Source organism: Hydra vulgaris, chromosome 12, assembly GCF_038396675.1.
Source record: "Hydra vulgaris chromosome 12, alternate assembly HydraT2T_AEP".
Classification (NCBI taxonomy): Eukaryota; Metazoa; Cnidaria; class Hydrozoa; order Anthoathecata; family Hydridae; genus Hydra; species Hydra vulgaris.
In genome coordinates, this window is record NC_088931.1 from 77,871,294 (window position 1) to 77,892,256 (window position 20,963).

General features: G+C 30.4%; 1 protein-coding gene across 2 annotated transcripts in view; it reads right to left on the reverse strand.

The window, feature by feature from the left end:
* LOC101239122 (uncharacterized) overlaps window positions 1–12,337 on the reverse strand; it is a 45,751-nt gene extending 33,414 nt beyond the window's left edge. Inside the window, exons 1-2 of one of the 2 annotated variants that reach the window (XM_065814533.1) lie at window positions 11,719–12,337; window positions 1,352–1,553 (exon numbers count right to left, since the gene is read on the reverse strand). In XM_065814533.1, coding sequence (XP_065670605.1) covers window positions 1,352–1,553; window positions 11,719–11,794 — 278 coding nt within the window. In that variant the 5' untranslated portion in view covers window positions 11,795–12,337. Of the gene's footprint in view, window positions 1–1,351; window positions 1,554–1,731; window positions 1,799–11,718 lie in introns of those variants that run through there. The other variant, XM_065814534.1, reaches the window with a different exon arrangement.
* Window positions 12,338–20,963: the final 8,626 nt, after the last annotated feature.

Here is a 20,963-nt window from a genome sequence, read left to right on the forward strand (position 1 = left end):
GAGTTAAATTCAGTGAATATGTCAAATACCTGGGTATTAAAATTGACAATATGTTGAATTTTTCTGAACATATTAAATATATTGCAGATAAAATTGCTAAGATAAAATTGCATATATTGCAAGATAAAATTGCAAAATATATTGCAGATAAAATTGCAGATAAAATTGCTAAGATTACTGGGTATTTTACCAGAGTTGCTAAATATCTGACTAGGTGGACAAAAACGTTAATTTTTAATACAAAACAAAGGTATGAGAATGATCTTGAAATGTGACTGGTTCACACATAGTTAAGACATGTTGGTTTGATTAGACTGGCTATCTGTAAAAGAAAATATTCAAGTGAAAGTATTGACATTTATACACAATACAATTCTATTACAGAAAATGGATGCCTTCCAAGAATTTTGTAAAATAAACAGTGAAATGCATAATTATTGCACAAGAAATGCAGCAAAGTATCACTTAAAAATTCAAAACAAAAAAAGTGGACAAAAGTCAATCCTTTGCAATGGTATAAAATTATACAATAAATTACCGAATGAATCGAAGTTGCTAGACAAGAAAGCATTCAAGAAGTTAGTTGTGAAACGCATAAAAGAAAAGGGATGTTTGTAAATAGTAGTTTCGCGGAATCTGAACTCTCTTTATTGTGATTTTTATTGTGATTTTAAATAGCATTTAATGAGCTAAATATATATTAAATAAATGAACTAAAAAGAGTGGTATAAATATATCTAAAGGAAAAAATACATCAACTGAAAACCTTTAAAGAAAAGCAATGCATAAATGAATAAACATTTCGATTGTAACATAGTGATAAACATTTTAAACCATTCTAAGTGATAAAAAGGTGATAAGTATTTGTTTTTTTAAGTGTAATTATTTTGACATTAGCAAATAAACATTCAACTTTTCCTGAATTTCACAAATTTTTATACTATCATAATCGATCATAAAAAACTAAAGAAACTGCAGCAGCACTTTACTTTTTTACAGTTTTTTTTATTGCATACTTATTTGTATTAAAAATGTAAACAATTATGCATTATAAATATTCTTAAACAAATAAATATATTATCAGAAACAGATTTAACTAACTATGCATTTAGAAATATCATATGGCTCTTTAGAGAAGCTTATAAGGGTTAAATTGAGCAAACACTGTAAATTTTTTGCAATGATTTTAATTAATTAACAATGCAATGATTTTAATTAATTAACAATGTTAAAAGGGGCATATTACTGAGTCCTGTACAACTAATTACTTGAATAAAAAAACTGAACAATATTAAACATAAAAAGACAATTTTATTTTAATAAACAGTAAAAAAGTTTTTTGAAAACGTACCCAATAGACACCTCAATATAGTCCCCATCCGTGCAAGTAGGCATAGTTGCATCCATTTCAAAACTATTCCATGTTAGTTGAACTACTTTTGATTCAACATTGATAGTGTAGTTATAACAACTAGCATTTGATTTAGCGATGCTTTCAACTAAACCTGTTGTGGCTGTAAATTTTGATTTGATACATTCAGAGGAACCAAGAACTTGTTTGAGAAGAAAAACAATCAAAAATTTATATATCATTTTTTCTGATCTTTAAAACAACATAGTATCATTAGTTATGATTATTGATTATTTCTCTAAGTTACACAGAAGCATTAACTTAATAAGTCAACATAAAAAATAATTGTCTTTTACATTATGAAAAGCTTTTGGCATTACCAAAATCATTTCTCGATTGTACTTCCTTTACTTCGGTTACCACCTTGACGATTTATTTAATGCGATAAAACATTTAAAATTCAAATATCCGAATTAAACATTAAGTCCGGATTAAGATTGGAATTATTGAAATACCTACGAAATCGCCTGAGATGTATAAAAATAGACTTAAATTACATTTTTACATTAATAAAGTGTCTTAATAGTAAAAACTTTAACTTTTTAAATCTATTTAAGTGGAAAAACTCTCAAAAAAATCAAAATTTTGAAAAAAACATTTCTTGTTTGGTGCAAAATTTGTCAGAGATTCACAATCTCAAAACCATATCTGAAAATTTGTTATAGATCTTCATTAAAATAAATTTTATTGAACCCTAGTTTTTTTAGCTTCCTTAACAACCGCCATGGCAACGGCTATTGTTGCCATAGCAAATTTTTTAAATTTGCTGTGGCAAAAACAACAAATGAACAAAGAACCAAAAAATTTAATAAAAAACAAATATTTTATTTAAAAAAAAAATCTTATTTGTAAATATGGGTGATATATGTTGATGTAGGATGTAAATATAAGCAATGTAAAAATGGTTGGCACATTTGTACATTTAGCATTCCAGGTGGCAAGTTGAAGTATAGTTGGCAAATGTCAAATGACGAGGACCTTTTTTTTTGTATGTGTGTCTCTAGTTGGTAAAAATCACATTCAACCCCTCCCCCCTGAAAAAAGTTTACCAAGATGACTTTACTAACTCGCCCAAAAATAATTTAAACTATTTTCTGAATTTTAAACTTTTATCATTTTTGAACTTTAGGCTATTTTAATTTTTTGAATTTTAAAATTTAGCAGCCGTGGCGCAGTGGTAGTGCACTTGCCTCCCAAATCAAAGGGTCCTTGGTTCAAACCCTACCTCTGAGAAAGCTTTGCGACACCGCTTAGAAAGGAGGCGTGAATTTCTTATTAAATGCTCTTCTGCGGTGCTCTGTGATAAGACAGTAAGGACTTCTTGGGACACCTAAATAATATTAAAAAAAAAAAATCTTGATATAATTGAAAATCTGAATTCTTATAATTTTCTTATCATTCATTAAATTCTGTTTAAGTTAAATTACTATAACAAATAACAATATTTTCATATTTAATTAACTCATATAATTATTTCGCATTTTATAAAAAACATATTGTGTTTATGTATAAATTATATCAAGTTATCATAAAACTTTCAATTTTGATAACAAATTGACTGTTCCTTCTCTTTGCTTTAAAATAATTTTAAATTTTATTAATTAAATTGTTTATTTCAGATATTGGTCAACTGACATTTTATACAAAAAGGATATTGTTATAGATTATGAATGGTCAACTTTAGTTTCATCTTCTTATGCAAAAACACAAAAATTATCAAGCTTTTCAATGGAATGTATTTTCTCCTGAAACTTTCATTTATTTTAGAAACCCGTCAAATGAAACAATATCGCGACTTTTTGCAGCATATTTTGTGTTTTTATTGTTTTGTTCTCACATTTAATTATTTGAGGCGTTATATTTCCGAGTCATCCACTCACGCGTTTCTGTCGGGTAGGTTTGTTGTGAATGAGAAATCGAGTATCTCTAGTTTTTGAGGTTAGTGTTATTGTTTAGAGTTTGGGGAATTTATTATAAGTTTCCCAGAGACACTAAACAAATCACCATTTTTGTTAACGCTTTATTATTGTATAACCATTTGACTAAAAATCTTCTTATTTACAAATATTCTTTTTTTTTTTTTACTTATAAATTCACAAACGCTAATCGCTCCTTAGTGAATTATAAAACATGCTGCTAAGCAAACACATTTTTATCTTATTTTGTTTATTTATTTTATTTTATTTCGTCATTAAAAAAAGAATGCAATGCCGTTTATATAAATAAAATTTACATGACCGGGGATATAAAAAGACAATATTTGCCTTATCACTACGCCCCGACGTGCTTTTATCAGCAAGCGTGTACAATCATTAAAATGTAAACATAAAGTCATTATTTCAAATACAAAACTTTTTTTCTAATCTTAATTCACCTCTCCAAGGCCACGAAGGCCACTACAGTTGAGAAGGCTATATTAACTGATGTTATAACCATCACCCAACTCTATATCTCCAAAAGACGAATCTTGACAAACGTGGCTGCTGCTCGTAAAAAAGAAGTTAAGCTTGATACTACAGGAACACGCAATAGAAGTTTCGAATTCGATCCCCACCGCGTCCTTGGTATACCAGTATACCTTTATGGTGGGGATTGAATTCGGTGGGGATTGAATTCGGAATTTCTCACTCATGAGGCGAGCGCTCTACCACTACACCACTACCGCATTAATAAAACTAAGATGCTAAACTAGGATTTACAGCAATTTTTTAACTTTGTATTTAATGATTATTTGGTTAAAAAAATGCTCAGTGAAAGTAGTTCTGATGATGAACGTGAAACAAAAAGAAAATGTGGTGTTGTAAATAACGATACAAATAAACGTCACAACGATACAAATAAGCGTCACAACAATACAAATAAACGTCAAATAAACGTAGCGTCATTAGAAAATCAAGAGTAAAAAGTAAAGAATACGCAAACTACAAAGATGACCTTGTTCCTGGTAAATCTATCCTTGGTGAAACTAGTGTGCAACTGTCCTTGAAAAGACGGTTTGCATCATGGTAAAAATGCAATTGATGACTTTATATATGTGTTGATCTGTGATACATTTTAAAATTGAAGTGAAGGAAACCGTGCAGCCGTGACACAGTGGTTAGAGTTCTGGCTTAGAACCAAGAGGTTCGTTGTTCGACGCCGGCTCTAGCCCAAAAAGCGACATAGGTAAGAAAGGAGACGTGAACTTCCTAGTTTAATGCTCTTCCGCAGTGCTCCGTAATAAGACCCTAAGGACTTCTGGGAGCACCATAATAATCACAAAAAAGAAAACATTATGGTGCTAGGATAAGTAATATTTGGATACAGAGTTAAATATTTCCAAAATGTTTGTAATGTTTCAAATGGACCACCCTGAGTTAAGAGATAAAGTGAAATATAGTTGTTACTATTGGTACTTTTTATATAGTTTTTACTTTAGATAAGCGAAAACTCCAGTTTATTATTTAGGGTACTTCAAAAGATACTGGAAATAAAAAAGAGCGTTGTCCATTAACAAATTTAAAACTTCAATTACAATGAAATGGTTAAATTCTAAAAACCTTTCTAGAACACCAAAACACCAAGACACTAAACTTTTTCAAAAACTTTTGATAAGTCAAAAGCCATAATCTTTTTCTCACTGCTTCCGCCTAATGCACAAAAGAACCTGTTATATAAGTCAGCAGAACGAGAGGATTAAAATCCATTTTGATTGTCAGAGAGTAAGTTGTTAGACTCAGGTGAGAGATTAAATATCAAATGAGAGATTAGATGTCAAATAAGAGATTAGACATCAAATGAGAGATTAGACGTCAGTTTGATTCAAAGATTTTTCTTGAATTATTTAAAAGACTGATTGGGCGATAGTTAGAGGTGTCATAGCAATCCGGAATTAGAACCATTAAATTCGATTTTCTAGCAGACAGGAAAATAAGGTTCAGTGGTTAAATAGTTCAAGTAGTTTATGATAATAAAAAGAACAGCTTTTTGAAGACAGGAACATAAAATAAGTAACTTTTTGTGACTTTCTGAAACCAGGGACCATTTACCAAGCTTAATTGGCTGCTGTTTTAAAATTTTTTAAATGTTTTTATAAGTACTTTAACAAGATGAATGAATTTTACAGTTTTTTTTTTGTTAAGGAATGAGTATTTGTGGTTTGCTCATTAAACCAAAAAGCCACATTACAAACAAAAAACTTCAAAGTTTATTATGTTATTGGAATGCATTCAATAATTTTATCTTACTTAGCATATTAAAAAACTAACCCTCCAACTAATTGGCTCAGAATTAACAAGTATATTAGATTTAGTATATTCACTGTTTGTTTAGTTAATATTTGTTAGTATTATGTAGTATTTAGTGTTTTCAGTCTCCCTTTTCATATTACCAAAGCATCTCTTTTTGTATTCCTAATAATTATTAAGATGCTTCCAGAAGTTCTTACTGTCTTATCACAGAGCACCGCGGCAGAGCATTTAACTAACAATAAAAGTTGATAAAATTTACAAACAAAATGACCAATATCAAAAGTTTTTCTCATATTTTGTGTTAAACTTATTAATGAAATGTTTTGATTTTAAAACTTTATTTTGAAATCAAATTAAAAATCATTTATACAACAAGTTAGTTTAGAAAATAGAACACTCTAAAATACATAAATTTTTCAAAAAGCTTACTAATATTAGATAAAGGAGAAATAGGTCTATAGTTAGTGCATAAAAGTTTATAGCCATTTTTAAATATTAGAATAATATAAGATAATTTCAGAATATCTGCAAATGTTTCATTTATGAATGAGATAATCAGTGACGGATCAAGAAATTTTTGGTGGTGGTAGGAGGTGGGGGGATGGGGTGGAGAAGGGTGGAGGGGGTGGAGGAGAATGTTGAAAATTTTTTGTATTTTGTTCTAAATTTGCGTCTCCTGAAAAAAATTCTGGAGTAGGAGGGGTCGCTGGAGGTATTAAATAGTTTAGAAAGATTATTTGAAAGTTTATTGTTAAAATCTATAAGAAAGTTTGTGGGAATGCTATTTGGTCCAAATGAGTTTAACAGCAAAACCCTTTATGGAAACATTTTCTGCACAACAAAGAAAGTGAAACAGCAATGTGTAAACTAAACCATTGCAAAAAAATATTGAAAACTACTGGCGGATCAACAAAAAATCTTTATTCGCATCTACTTCAGTTACATTTAAAAGTAAATTTAAAAGCAGAACTGGCATGTTCTTCAACATCGGAAGAAGAACCACAGAGTAAAAAAAGTAAAACTAGTTCATATTTTTCATCAATTATGAGTAAGGAAGACAATTTGCCTGAGGTGCTTGCAAGATTAACAGCTAAAGATAGGATTTCTTTTAATGTTGTAGGCATATCTAATGATATACTTGCTGGACTAGCTATGAGGCAATTTGTCAACATACCTAAATCTCCAAACACTGTTTTAAAAAATGGTACTAAATTTCTTAATAATATAAAGAATGTTATAAGAAATAAATTATAAGACAAAAAATATAAAATATAAGACAAAAAATTATTTGCGGAACTAAGTTTTCAATTTCTTTTGATTCGAAATACCTGTTATTTGAATATCAATTTACACGATAAAGAAAATTTTTAAAATTTAGTTTTAGTAAGGATTGTAAAATGTTCAAGGTGTAAAATGTGTAATTTTACTTAAAGATAAACTCTCTGTCTTTAGTTTTTAACCTTGAAAATAGTATTGTTTCAGCGTAGTGAAAAAAATTGGAACACTATAACAGTTTAATCAATAGCTATGCTTTGCTCACGGCACTCAACTGGCTATTATTTTAGTTTTATATAATACGTCAACATTAATTTGTGCGAAGAGACATTTATTCAAGGAAGTTGATAATCACATTGAAAAGATGAAAATTGAAAATTGAAAAGATGAAAATTAAATTTAGTGAAAGCAGTGAATTCAATAGCGATGATAATGTTGATGGTAATTGTTTAACTGTGGATAATCAAATAATTGAAGACGTAGTAATTTCAAACAAAGCGATTGGTTCTGTCATTAATAAAGTTAAAAAAGTCGTGATGGTTTTTAAAAGATTACCAACGAAAATGATGACTGTCTTCAAATATACTTAAAAAATGACTTTGGAAACAAACTTCATATACTTAAAGATTGTAAAACAAGATGGAATAGCCTACTATCAATGCTTAAAAGGACTCATAAGTTAAAAAATTGCATAAAAAAGCGCTTGTTAATATCAGTGTTAATGATTCTATAAAAACGTCAGATAATAAGTATAAAATTGTTTCTGAACTAGTGAACATGCTAATTCAAGTAAAAGCAGTGGTGGGAGCGGTTTTTCAACGCGATTTAAACCTTGATTTAAACTGCTGACAATGCGTTTATGTTATGTTTTAATTTAGTTTATGCTAACTAAATTAAAAAAACTGAACACTACAACAAGTTGTCAACTTTTTAATGAGTTTGCCTTCAGAATCAAAGGGCAAAGGACTGAATTAAATAGTCTAGTGCCGTATCTACATTACGTAGAAAACACCCATATGTGAAATTTTTGAAACATCTTCAAATTTTAAAAATAAAAAAATAATGTTGAATCATCTAAATAGATTAAATGTAACAAATTTAAATCACCCTACAAATTCCTTGGACATCGTTGAAGATTTAGTAAGTGAAAAATATGATGAAATACCGAAGATAATGAAATGCCGAAAACTATTAGTGAGCAACTAAATTAAACCCTAGAAAAATGTTTTCTTGCAACACCCAGAAATTGTTTGTAAAAGTTTGAAACCCAAACAAAGCTAATCCAGATGCAACCAGTTTCGCTTCTTGGAGGATTTGGGGCCGAGAAAAACGTAGTTGGTCAAGATCATCGATTATAGTCTTTAAAAACTTTGTCTCGTCATCTAAAGAAATGCTTTCTGATTGAAGAAAGAGAGAGAGAAAGAGACATCATTGACACATAGGAAAGCCTTGAACCAGAAAAAAGTCAAAACAATGAATTCAAATGATTGAAATCACTTTTAAGTGCCTTAACTAAAGACTTAACTTCAAGAAGTTTCAAGGACTTCAGTATTTCTTTTGGTCTTTTCGACAATGGCCGGACAGTCTTTATGCGCGCACTCCATCTTGTGAAGAGACTGCCCAGTTGCTTCAGTCTAAATTTTTCAGCGCATAGGGCTACTACTAAAAGGGTTATACAACAATTGAATGTTGCCAAAATAGTTCTTGACTACAGTAGAGGATTCTGCAGAATGATCACTAGCTAGATTGAGACTACACGCACTGCAAGGCATAAACAAAGCTTGAGGATTATTCTCGAGAATGATGGCCTGCACTCCTTTGTATTCACCGGACATATTAGCCTCGTTATCATAGCCCTGGCCCCTCAGTTCTTTAAATCAATTTGGCTTTGATCCAAAACGTCTATAATCAGCTTCGCAATGTCAGAACTCTTTTTTTTCTCCAGATTTTCTACCTTCAGAAAACTCTCTTTTACTATCCATTGGTTGTCAGATCCTATGAGGACAAATCGAAGAACAAAAGTGATTTGTTCCGTATAAGACACGCCTGGAGTTCCATCAACAACAATTGAAAAATAAATGGCTGTGTACCTCTTCGTTAATAGCAGCAAAAACAGTTTCACCACATACCATAATGAACTCATTTTAAGTTCTCCAGCTCAAACAGTGCGCTTGCACTGTTTGAGCTGGAGAACTTAAAATGAGTTCTTGTTCCTTGTTTTTGGTGTCGAGGAACTTCATCTAGATGGAACTGAATTGTCTTATTTGTTTCCCTAACAGCTCAATGGTTTACTCCAGATAAGCCTATCTCTGTTAATCTTTTTTCTGTTGAGAGAAGTTTCATAAAAAACTGAGGTAGGAACTTTTTTGTTTGTAGAATCACTAGGAAAAAGTGCCGGATTTGGAGGTGGTCCATTTAGTATGACTAGATTGCGTTCTACTTTGAAAAAACCCTCGCCCACAAAGAGGGATTGTTTCTAATTGCTTAATCATCCAGTTGAATCGCCTTTTGATCCTAAATTAATAAAAGCATTTGAGAACTGTGGTATGTTTTTGATATCTGCAGATATTAAATGATATGTTTTTAATATCTGTATGTTTTTCATAAAATAAGAATTCCTCCCAAACTTACCCGATCATCATTTTCTTCTTCAGAAACCGTTGAAAAATTGAGAGGGAAGATGGCTTTCTTGAACTCAAGGGTTTATCAACGCTGTTAGTAGCATGGTCTGTCTAAAAAAGAATTGTTTTTACAATTTTGGAATAAAATTATGAATATAAGATTGTGAATAGAAAAAATAAAGCTGTTAACTTATACCTTGACTATTTGGTCCAATGTAGAGTTATTAGATGCCTTTTTTTTGAAGATTATTGAAGCCACACTATTCCAGTGTATGTTTATTCTTGTGTTCTTTTCCAACTTTTCCTACAGTTTTGCATTGGGACCCTGAATCATTCTTTCAAAAACTGACGTTTTCACTATATGATGTGTGTTACTTATTTTTAATTAAAGAAAAAAAGTTTTTCATTTGTTTCAAAATCGAAATGAAATTTTTATATAGAATTTAATTCTTAAAGGAATTAAAGGGAAAAAGAATTAAATGCAATTTCACGATATCAAAATAATTGAAATGAATGTATTGAGAATAAATTTTTGAAAAGTGTTGGAATGAGAGTTAACTGATTTATATAACATAATATTGATAATGTTTTAAAACAAACCTTTGTTTAGGATAAGTGTTATGTAATTCGAATTTTAAGATACATATAAATTTTGCAAAATGCTAAAAATGTCTTTAGAAGAACGCGAAACTATATTTCTACTGATTTAAAAGAAAAGTAATATAAGTATACATATATATTAATGGATACAGATTTTCTACATTAATGTTTAATAAGAATAACAATAATAACAAATAATAACAACGTTTTTTTCTTTTTTTTCTTTTGAATTAAATATGGAATAATTATTTGAAGTCTGTTGTAATAAATTCGAATGTAATAAAAGTCTTTTAGATTCTGTTTTAAATTTCTCCAAGGAGTAATCCTCTTTATGATTATTAAAAATTTTAATAAAATCTTTCATTGGGGGTTGCATGTGCCCCCTTTGTACGTGTGCCTAAGTAAAACGTACCCAGTACCCTTCCCCCCGGGTGGCCCTGGCTCTACACGCTCTGCAAGTCGCAACACTTGCTTGGATATTGGATTTCACGACCTAGTCCTACACAATTGGCTATTGGTTATAACACTAATAACTATTTAAAATCAGTTATAACAGCAGGTAAATTAAGAAAAAATGATGTTTCTTTTTAAAATTTTTTTTAATGCGGTGTTTAATACTAAAACAATAATCGTATCTATATTAAGCATATTTGTAAATAAAACATTTTTGTATAACATTTTTAAAATCATTCAAAGGTAGGGTGACCATCTACGAGTATTTAGCCGGGACAGTCCCGTATTTTTACAAAATGTCCCGTGTCCTTTATTTGACCACATTTGTCCCGTATTTTTGAATAATTTAGTACAAATTTCACTTTTTAATAAAAATTTAACGTTTTTTTTAAAAGCAAATTTGCGCTTTATGATGCCTTTGAATTTCTTTCGAATTGCGAATTTCAAATTTCGTCGAATTATCTTGACCTGTGTTGAAAGTTATTTAAAGTGACAAGAAATTATTTTAATATTTAAATTTATATTTGTGATTCCTAAATAAGATTAATATATTAAACTAGTTATATTAAATAAGATAGTAAGTAAAAAAATATACAATTAAGATTGTTTTAATTTGTAATTTAATTTTTTTATAGCATCATGTCTGAGAAAAAGAAACGAAAAACTCAATGGAGTGACAAATATGCAAATGAATTTGAATTTATAAAAAAAGTGGTCGGAAACGGCAGTAAAGCGTTTGCAATTTATGTTGCAAACATAAATTGCAAACAGCAGAATTTTCACTTGAATTTAGAGATCGAAGTGATATTGTTCAATATATTAATACTAAAAAGCATAAGTCATCGATTGCTGCTTGATCATCAAACGTGAAAGCAAATGAATTCTTAAAAAAAATAGATGCATTAAATAATGATCTTGAAATTGCTGCTAAGGAAGCAACATTTGCGTATCATACTGCTAAACATTATTTTTTATTTTGTTCTAATGATTGCATTTCAGAATTAGTACGAAATTTTTTTGAAAAAAAGTTTACACTTGGAAAAACTAAAACAGCTACTTTCATTACACAAATAGTTGCGTTTATTGATAGTGACAACAAAAAGTGAACTAGAAAAGGCTAATTTTATACCTCTTGTAACAGATACTTCCAATCGTAAGAGCATCAAAATGTTGCCTGTAATTGCAAGAATCTTTAATTCAGTCATTGGTGTGCTTAACAAAAAAATTTCACTTTAAACAATTCCAAATGAACAGTCAAAAACAATTTCTAATTTAATTTTAGCTGAAAAACAAAATTTAAAGGAAAAAGTAGTTGCATTAACAGCTGGCAATACAAATTTGAATTTTGGTGGAGTCAATCGTAATGGTGTCAATAATGTCTGACGTAAGCTTCAAAACGATTTAAAAAGAGAAGTTGTTGGAAATGGATGTATGGTTCATATAGCACACAATGCTTCAAATCCAGGATGTGATACGCTTGATATTGATATTGAAGCAACTGTTGTTAAAATTTATAAACATTTTAATATTTACACTGTGAGAACAGAAAAATTCAAACAGTTTTGTGATAAAGTTGATTCATATTATAAACCTTTGTTAAACCATTCAAGCACACGCTTTTTAATACTTTAACCTGCAATTTTTCGTTTAATTGAGTTTTACAATTCTTTGAAGAATTACTTTGCATCGTTAACAAAGTGTCCACCAGTTGTCAAATTTTTTTTTTTGACAACAGTGAAAATAAATCTGGAATGATGTTGAATTATCAACTCACTATGTTAGGAAAAGATATGAAAAGAAGTTCAATAACATTATTAATGATTTACTATTTGATGAATATGGCTTAATGCGTGATTATGTTATACAAAATTTATCAAGCTGGTCAAACTTAAAACTTTAACCAGAAAGCATTTGGGTTAAGATTTTCATAAATTATAGAGAAAATTCAACACCTTCAACAAATTTAGAAAAATTAGTAAAGTTTGCATTTTGTTTGGTTCATCAGCAGAAGTTGAGAGATTATTTTCGATAATTATTCAGATAAGGGATGATAAAAATAAATCGACTTGATATTGAGACAATTGATTTATCGACAACTATTAAATACAATTCTAGCTTAAAATGCTTACATTTTGATAATCTAATTAAGGATTTCTTATTTATATTTCTTTCCTTAATAATGTTATTTCACAAGAAAAATATGCAAAATAAAAGTGAAAATTTATTTTTAAAACTTGATTTTTTTTTAAAAATATCTCACATTACTTATTACTGAATTTCTTAGCCATTAAATTAAATTTTTAATTTAAATTAAACAAAAAAAAAAAAAAATTGTTTTTAGTACAATAAGGTTAAGCAATCTCAATTTTTTTACTTAAATGCACTTTTGTCATTCATTAAGAAATAAAATATATCTAAAAATGTCGAGCAATTTTTTTAAAAATAACTACCAAATTTAAAATACTTCGAAATTAAATTAAAAAATATTTTTTGCTTCGATATATTTACAAAATATTTTTTTTAGCAAATGTCCCGTATTTTTATCAAAAATCCCGTATTTTTTGCAAAGTTTCCCGTTTTTTTGAAAAAAATCGATGGCCACCCTAGATAAAAGCAAGACGCTGCCCTTCAATTTTGACACATATTAACAGCATATTGCTTAAATTTCTTGTTATAAAATATTAAATTGAAGTTTTGTCTTCCTGAAAAAAGTGGATAAACCATAGGATTTAAGTTGGCTGATATACTGGATATAATTTTTATAGGATGACCTCTCGAGTAAATAACAGCTTTCCTGGAAACAGGTGGAGCACCATCTTCACCAATGAATACAACTGTAACTTCATTATGTGAAGGCAGATTATAACGATGTCTATTCTTTCATTCAAATAAAGACATTTTTAAAGTTGAGGCTTAGCGATCTTCTATAGCTGCTTAATGAATTTCTTTATCGTCTACTTCGGCCATGTTTTTCAATGCAAGAGTAAATGGGCTCACTTTACTAACTATAGTTTGTAATGAAACATTAAATCACGTAAGCAAAGATCATTGCCACGTTGTTGCATTCTAAAATTTACTGCTGCAAATGGGTCATAGAAATACAGTTGGCAATATGTTAGGGGAATATCTTGATCTGACCTAAGATTACCTATACAATGAAAAACCTGACCACATATTCTAAAACATGGGGGCCCATGATTCCTTGGTTGAATCACATAATCTGCAAATGAAGCAAAAGAATGACACACATTATAATTTCTAATATATATTATAAAGTTCATATAGGAATTATGATCTATATAACTCCCTGTATATAAATCTTGTAACGTTTATGGAATTGGTAAAAGTAGAGGCAAATCTATCTTTCCATTATGGCAACACAAAAAATGTGTTTCATCAGGAACTTTTTTGGCACCACAATGCTAACAAATCTGGTTCAATTCTCCTTAAAAATTATAATCTGGAACATTTTTACTTTTTGCAATAAAGTGCATTCTTTCTTGTCTAGCTACATTTCATACACTTTGTAGATTGATTTCATTATTAGGCCTAGCCTCACTTCTTTTAATTCGATGACTGTTATAACTTGCCTGAACGCATTATTCTGATTAAAGTTCAAATTAATTTCTGCTCACCGAATAACTTTTCTTACATTTTTGAGAGAATTAAATTTCATCTTGCCTAACTCCATCTCTTTCATTTCGATGATAGTTATTATTATACTTGCCTAACTAAATTATATTCATTAGTCTTCAATTTGATTTCGGCAAGCAGCATTTCTTACATTTTGACAACGATTAATTTAATTTTGCCTAGCTCTGTCTCTTTCATTTCGACAATTATTTTCAAGTTGTCTATTAACAAAAGGTGAAACACTACCGTAAGCAATTTCTTTTGCAAGCTGCTTATTTTCAATTACTTCATATGGCAGAGCTAATTAATTTAAAGCATAGTTTGGAATAGCTGAAGTATCAGTTGAAATAATAACTTGACATTGGTCAGAGAAAACTATACTTATATTCAAGTTGATTTGAAAACGATGGAGGGTAAAAAGGTCCATGACTATTAAACTGTTCAAAATCGAGAGGCGTGCAATACTTTAAGCCACCTAGAGCTGGACCTCGCCAAAATGCAAGTGATACTGCTGCGTTGGCTACAGTTGTTGAACCAGTACTAAATCCAAATCTTAAAAGAGTTAAATTTCCTGAATCAGCTTGGTTGTCAATACCTTGCATTAACGGTCTGGAAGAGCTTGCACTGATGAGGGTAAGAATAAATCTTGAACACTCTAATAATTACCATATATTGAATTACTTTACCATACACTATAGTAAGGTTACGCCGAGGGTCTAACAAAGTATCATAACTTGATTGAAGAGAAGAACTCATTTTTTTATATTTAGAGGTGAGATCACTATCTAATATATTGTTGTTTACAAGATGGCAGAAGCTATTGACCTAGGTAAAATTAACCCATTGGTTGGAACATCATTTATTAATATCGATCCCAGCGAAGCTCTTCCAGAAGTGGAAGTTAAGCTACCTGTCGTCCCAGAAATTAATCCAGGGGTAGATAAAACTGAATTTCTTAGAAATAAGCTAAATGAATTATTTAATAATAATAATAATTTTGATGGAAATAATTTTTATGATAATGACTTGCAAAGTAAGATTAATTTAGCAGCAACAGTTGATATTTTTTATAAGAGAATAGAAATTTTTGCTGCAAAAAGAATTTATATTTAATAAAAATTCGAGAACGTTTCATTTATCAAGAGGACTTATTAATGGTGGAAGGAATGAATACTTTGTGGGTTATTTACAATAACACTTTTAATTGAACACAATTTTGCTCTTTAAAAAGTATAAGTAACACTAAATTACCTGAATTAGGATTCGCGTTTAATGAAAAACCGGAAATAACAGACGCACTCTTAACACAAGTAATGAAATTGTTGATGAAATTAATAAACCTATTAAATTGTTTTTTGAAAAAAAAGGGGTACAAGTTATTGCTGCTTTAGATAAAATTGGTACTACGGTTAGCGATGCTTTTCCAAAAGTAAAATTTAGCAACATTAGAAGAGAGATGCAAAGTACAAGTGATTGTTTTGCTGAAGAAAGGAGCTAGAACGTGCAGCTCAAGTTATTGTAAAAAGAGTTAACAATAAAATAAAATCAATAAAAGACGGAGAACAAGGTGACATCGAGAACAAGGTGAAATTGAGCTTCAAACATGTAATCGTGATAAAGCTGTTAAACATGTAATCGTGATAAAGAAAATCGTGATAAAGCTGTTAAAGAAATTATTAAAATTAACTTTAGATTTGCCGATCTTGAAATTAAATCAAAAAGCCAGATAATAGAGATTCGACAGCTAATTAGAACACTATTTTATGATAACAGACTTACTTTACGGCAAAAAATTGAACTTGTTTTTTGCGAACAGGGGATAGCACTATTTGCTGTAATAACAACTACTAGAGTTGTTATACATGCATTCGTTAATAGCCTTACTAGCTCAGTAGTCGATAAAAGAAATATTGGTGACAAAGCAGGTGAAAAAGGAGGTCACAAAGGTGGTCAAGAAAAAAATAAAGGCTATCTTGACCATATTGCAAGTTCTTTAAAGTTTTGGCTTGCCTCAAAAGCTGAAGACGCAATTCCTTTAAAAGATTTATATACAAACCTCTCGAAGAACCACTAAATTATATTTTTAAAACTGAAGATGTAAAATTGAGTAATGTAAATTATTACATAATAAGAGGAACAAGTCGGTATCCATCAACTATTACTGATATAGAAAACGCTATTATTTTTGTTAACAAAGATTTCAGCTTTAAACTAAATTATAATAGTATATTTTATACTTATAGTTTTAAACAACCTCATGTTTCTCAAGATTATACTCCAAATGAGGATGCCAGTAATATATGTCTTTTAAATTTTGCTATCTATTGTGCTACTGCCTGTTGCGGTGTAAATACACTAATGTTATATTGTACGGATCTTTTGGCAAGAGCTTTGTTTAGATTTTATTTGTATACTGTACGCCACGTTTTATGGAGGCATAGCGTTACACTCCCGAATGAAGAACTTTTTAAAGGATGAAACTGTGATTATAAAAAAGAGATTTTGAAAAAATTAAAATTAAATTTAATATTGATTGAGAAAAATAAAATTAGGGATGGGAGTATGATTATGATCCAAGAAGATTAGTTCAAGATGGAAAGACGAGGATTATTATATCATTAAATAATTAATTTAGTGGTAGGTCATGTTCCTGATCAATCAGATGGTCTTACACAAAACGGCCTTCAATTTATTAGCAAATCATTTTGAGAATATGCTATATACCTTTTTTCAGTGCAGCTGGCTGTTCGAAGTTCAATAGTTGGCCAAGATTTATCTGCTTTTTTCAGCTCAAGCCGAGTTTTTTAATGCTTTAGAAGCACAAATTAAACGTCCTGTTGACTTAAATTTTGATATTAATACTTATCAAACTAAAAACTCGCCCCATTATTTTGCTCTTGAAGGAGGATTATACATGATTCCAAGTGATCTTAGCCTTAAAATAAATAAATTGGTTAAATATAACAGTCAGTTCCTTATTGCCTCTGTAAGAGCTCCTTTAGGGTTGACAAATGTATATAACATAAAAATTTTTACTGAGACAAAAGCAACGGAAACAAAACCAACTGATGTATATATTGACACCAAAAATCATAGAGAGGAGCTTACAGCTCTTGTTACGGCTGGTGGTATAGGCATTGCAACTTATTATGTTCTTTAAAGATATATATTTGTAACAAAATATAAAATGTCTCAAACACATACAGTTTATTGGACTAGCAACTCAACTGTAACATACACATTAACAACTCCGTTATTGACGTCAATCTATTCAGAGATTGCTTTGAAACCTATGATATGGCAAGCAGGATCAGGATCCCCAAGCATTTTTATCTGCCTCTTAGAATGTAAAAAAATTGGCAAGTAACACTTCAACTTATCAAGAATCTCCAAAACGAATACTTGAAAATATGCGCTTCGAAATTTAGGAAACGAGTACTTGCCAAGTTTGGAAACCAAATAGTTTGAGTTGGCACGCTCTTCAACCTTATCAACTCCAGCTCAACAACAACTCCAGCTCAATTTTTATAAACCCGAATAGCGATTAGTTTCTCTAAAGCTTTTCTTGTTTTCAAAACTAGACAAAAGCCTTGCTGAAAATCAAAAAATAAACAAAATATATAAATAGTTATGGAAAAACATTTACACCCAGTGCTGGCTGAAATACCATTACAGCAAATGCCAGGAAACCTAAGCCCATGGCGTTTTAATAGAGCATTGACATAGATTCAACGTATTACAACTATTTCAGACAACTTTCGTGATAAAAGCAAGAAACGTAAAAAAGTTTCAAAACGTTTATCTATTACTGCTACCACTTGTGATAAAGTTGGACTTTTATCAGGAGTTGTTGCAGGCTCTAATGCTGTTATTGTTGTTGCTGCTTCTGTAAATATTACGCTAGCTGCAACTGGTGCTTCATGTGGAGTTATCTCTGCAATGCTTAGTTTAATACAAAAAATATATAACAGCAGTAGCAAACGCTTTCACGTGTTATTTATTAGCTATAGAAGCTGCTTCTTCTGTGATATTTTGTGTGCTTATTAATGATGAGCTGACAGTTGACGAGTTTCAAGTTCTCGAGGAAAAATATCAAAAAATTCTCAGGCAATTTGATGCAGAAATGATGTAATTTATAATGTCCCAGAAAATGTACAAAATATCCAACAATATTTAACGATGAGAAGAGCTTAACAAACACTCTAACAATCTCTTTCAGGCTGAAAAGGTTTTTTATTAGTTCAGGTGCTGGAGTAACTGAAGGAGTAGCTTAAGGTTTCATTAAACGGCAAATTACCCCAAGAACCCCTACTTTAACAAAGAGACAAATCCATTACTTGGATTTTCTCTTTTTTTTCAACCTTTTTTCAACTTTTTTTTTCTGTTTTAAAAGTTCTTTTTACTTTTTTCAAGCTCATTTAGTAACGCAGCTTGATTCTCTTTTTGCTTTGCAGCATATATCTGCCCAGCTCTTACTCTTTTTTCTGATTTCATTTTTACCTCTGACTGCTTGCCTTATTCAATTTTACTATTAAGTATAGACTTAGCAATTTTCAATAGGTTGCTCAGGATTGCCAAGCATTTGCTCAGGATTGCTAATCAGTTGCTCAAATTGCTGCTCAACAGTTCAAAACGGTTTTGTTACATCAACATGATTTATTATTGTTAAAGCAACAGTTAATGGAGCAATTGCTAATCCAAAACGGTGGTAGACTTCTCCTGCAAGAGTACATAAAGCTTGCTGAAGGACAGGATTATTATCGAGATCCTCCGTAAGAGCTTCATGAATGCCAACTGGAAAGAGTTTTTTACTAAACCCAACATACGTCTTCACAGCCATTTTCAAAATTGAATTTCCTATCCCACCCAACATTCTTTCTGTATATTGTGAATAAACACTGGTTATCTGCTAAGACATCATTTCTGATAACTCTTGATGTATTTACCGCCGTCCAAGAAGCTTTATACTGTTTCCTTCTGAAATTGCAACAGCCAGACATGATCGGTAAAGCTTGATAGAACTATCTTCTTCACAAGATTACACTTCAACTTCATTCGACTCCATTAAATCCTCTAAAACAATATCCATTGTTTTATTTCTTATATAGCGTAATATCTTTTTTCTCCAAATACATGATAACACTAAACTTGTAATAATATTTTCGATCAAAATCTCTCAAGAAGGCAAAGCACAAGCTTTGTTTTACCCGAGATCTATATATATATTTTATATATATATATACATACATGACAATAAATTATATATATATACATACAAAGACTATTTATTTATGTATACATACAAAGACAATCCATACAAGAAAAAGACAGCAGAGGTTGTTTACCACAGTCTAACAGTTGGACTGTTTGCTTTAGGAGCATCAGTAGCTGCAGAAAAAATGTTAATAGCAAAGCGCACCGAGCTTGATTTTGAAATGATGAAATGTGACCCAAAACAATAAATTAATTACATACAATAAATAACATAAGATGGAAGGTATTGGAGCTATTTTGTTTGGAGCTGTCCGCTAACGTTGTTAGCTTTGTCGGAGCCCAAGAAATTTTTGCGCCAAGATCGCTTGACGTAATAAAGACATAATAAAGCCACAGAGAAGCTTCAAAAAGCTGATCAACAAAAATAAATAGAAGCACTCAATAAAATAAATAAGAAAATGCTTGAAACTTGATTGCTGCTAAAAACGCTTCAAAACAAAAAAAAACTTTTTTGTACAGGCTATCCGTTTGTATCGAGAAGTTTACAAAATTAAAAGCCTTCAAATTGGTACTAGTTTGTTAGAGTTATCTAAAAAACCAGAATTTTAAGATTTTTACTAACCTAGTGAAGAACAAAAAACAAATGATTTTTGTTTGTTGCAATGGCTGCTATTTTTGATGATGTCGTAGGATGGTACCTTTCTTATATTAATCGAAAAAAAATAAATAGACAAGAAAAAGTCAACCCTACACAACTCAGCCAGATGTCAAGTTAGGTTAACAATTTTTTAAATATTTTTGTTATTTTGCAATTTTAATATTTTTTTTGTATTTTTTTTCTTTTATGATGAACAAGGATTAGTTTTTGATGAACAACGCTTAGTTTGCATCTATCTAATTGAGCATAGATGCAGCAAGACAACAAATTCCTTAGTTTGAAACAAAAAGAGCATAATCTTTTGCTAAGGCGATAAGCTCAGGAACAACATATTTAAACTGGGATTCAGGAAGGGGATACCAAAATAGAATCAGAATTCACACCAAAAGCAGTTCGATATGCATTTATAGCAGCGTTTATTTCAGTTTGGCTACCTGGCTGTCCTAAAGTAACAAGAGCTGCATAAACCAGTCCGAGGCGGGTATTTACTGCTGCTTGCCATGCTTGATGAGCTTAGTCAAATGTCTGCTTAAGACTATCTTTTCTGTCGAACTCAGCTTTGACTAAATTAAGGAAACGTGTTTGTAAATAAATCACTGATTGAGCCACTTTGATATACATAATATTTTCAGATCTTTTATTGAAAGTTTGAAGCGTTAGTAATAAGATGGGTATAACTCTTACAAAAGAAAAATTATCATAAGCGTTGGTACTCGTGAGGATATTTGTTGATTCGCTTGTCGAAAAGGAGAGCTCATCACTGTTAAAATGATGCTCGAAGATTATTTTTTCCTAAGGGATCCAAGTTTCCTTATCGAAGCAATTAGGTAAAACCAGCTTGAAGTTGCAAAGTATCTCTGCCATAGCTG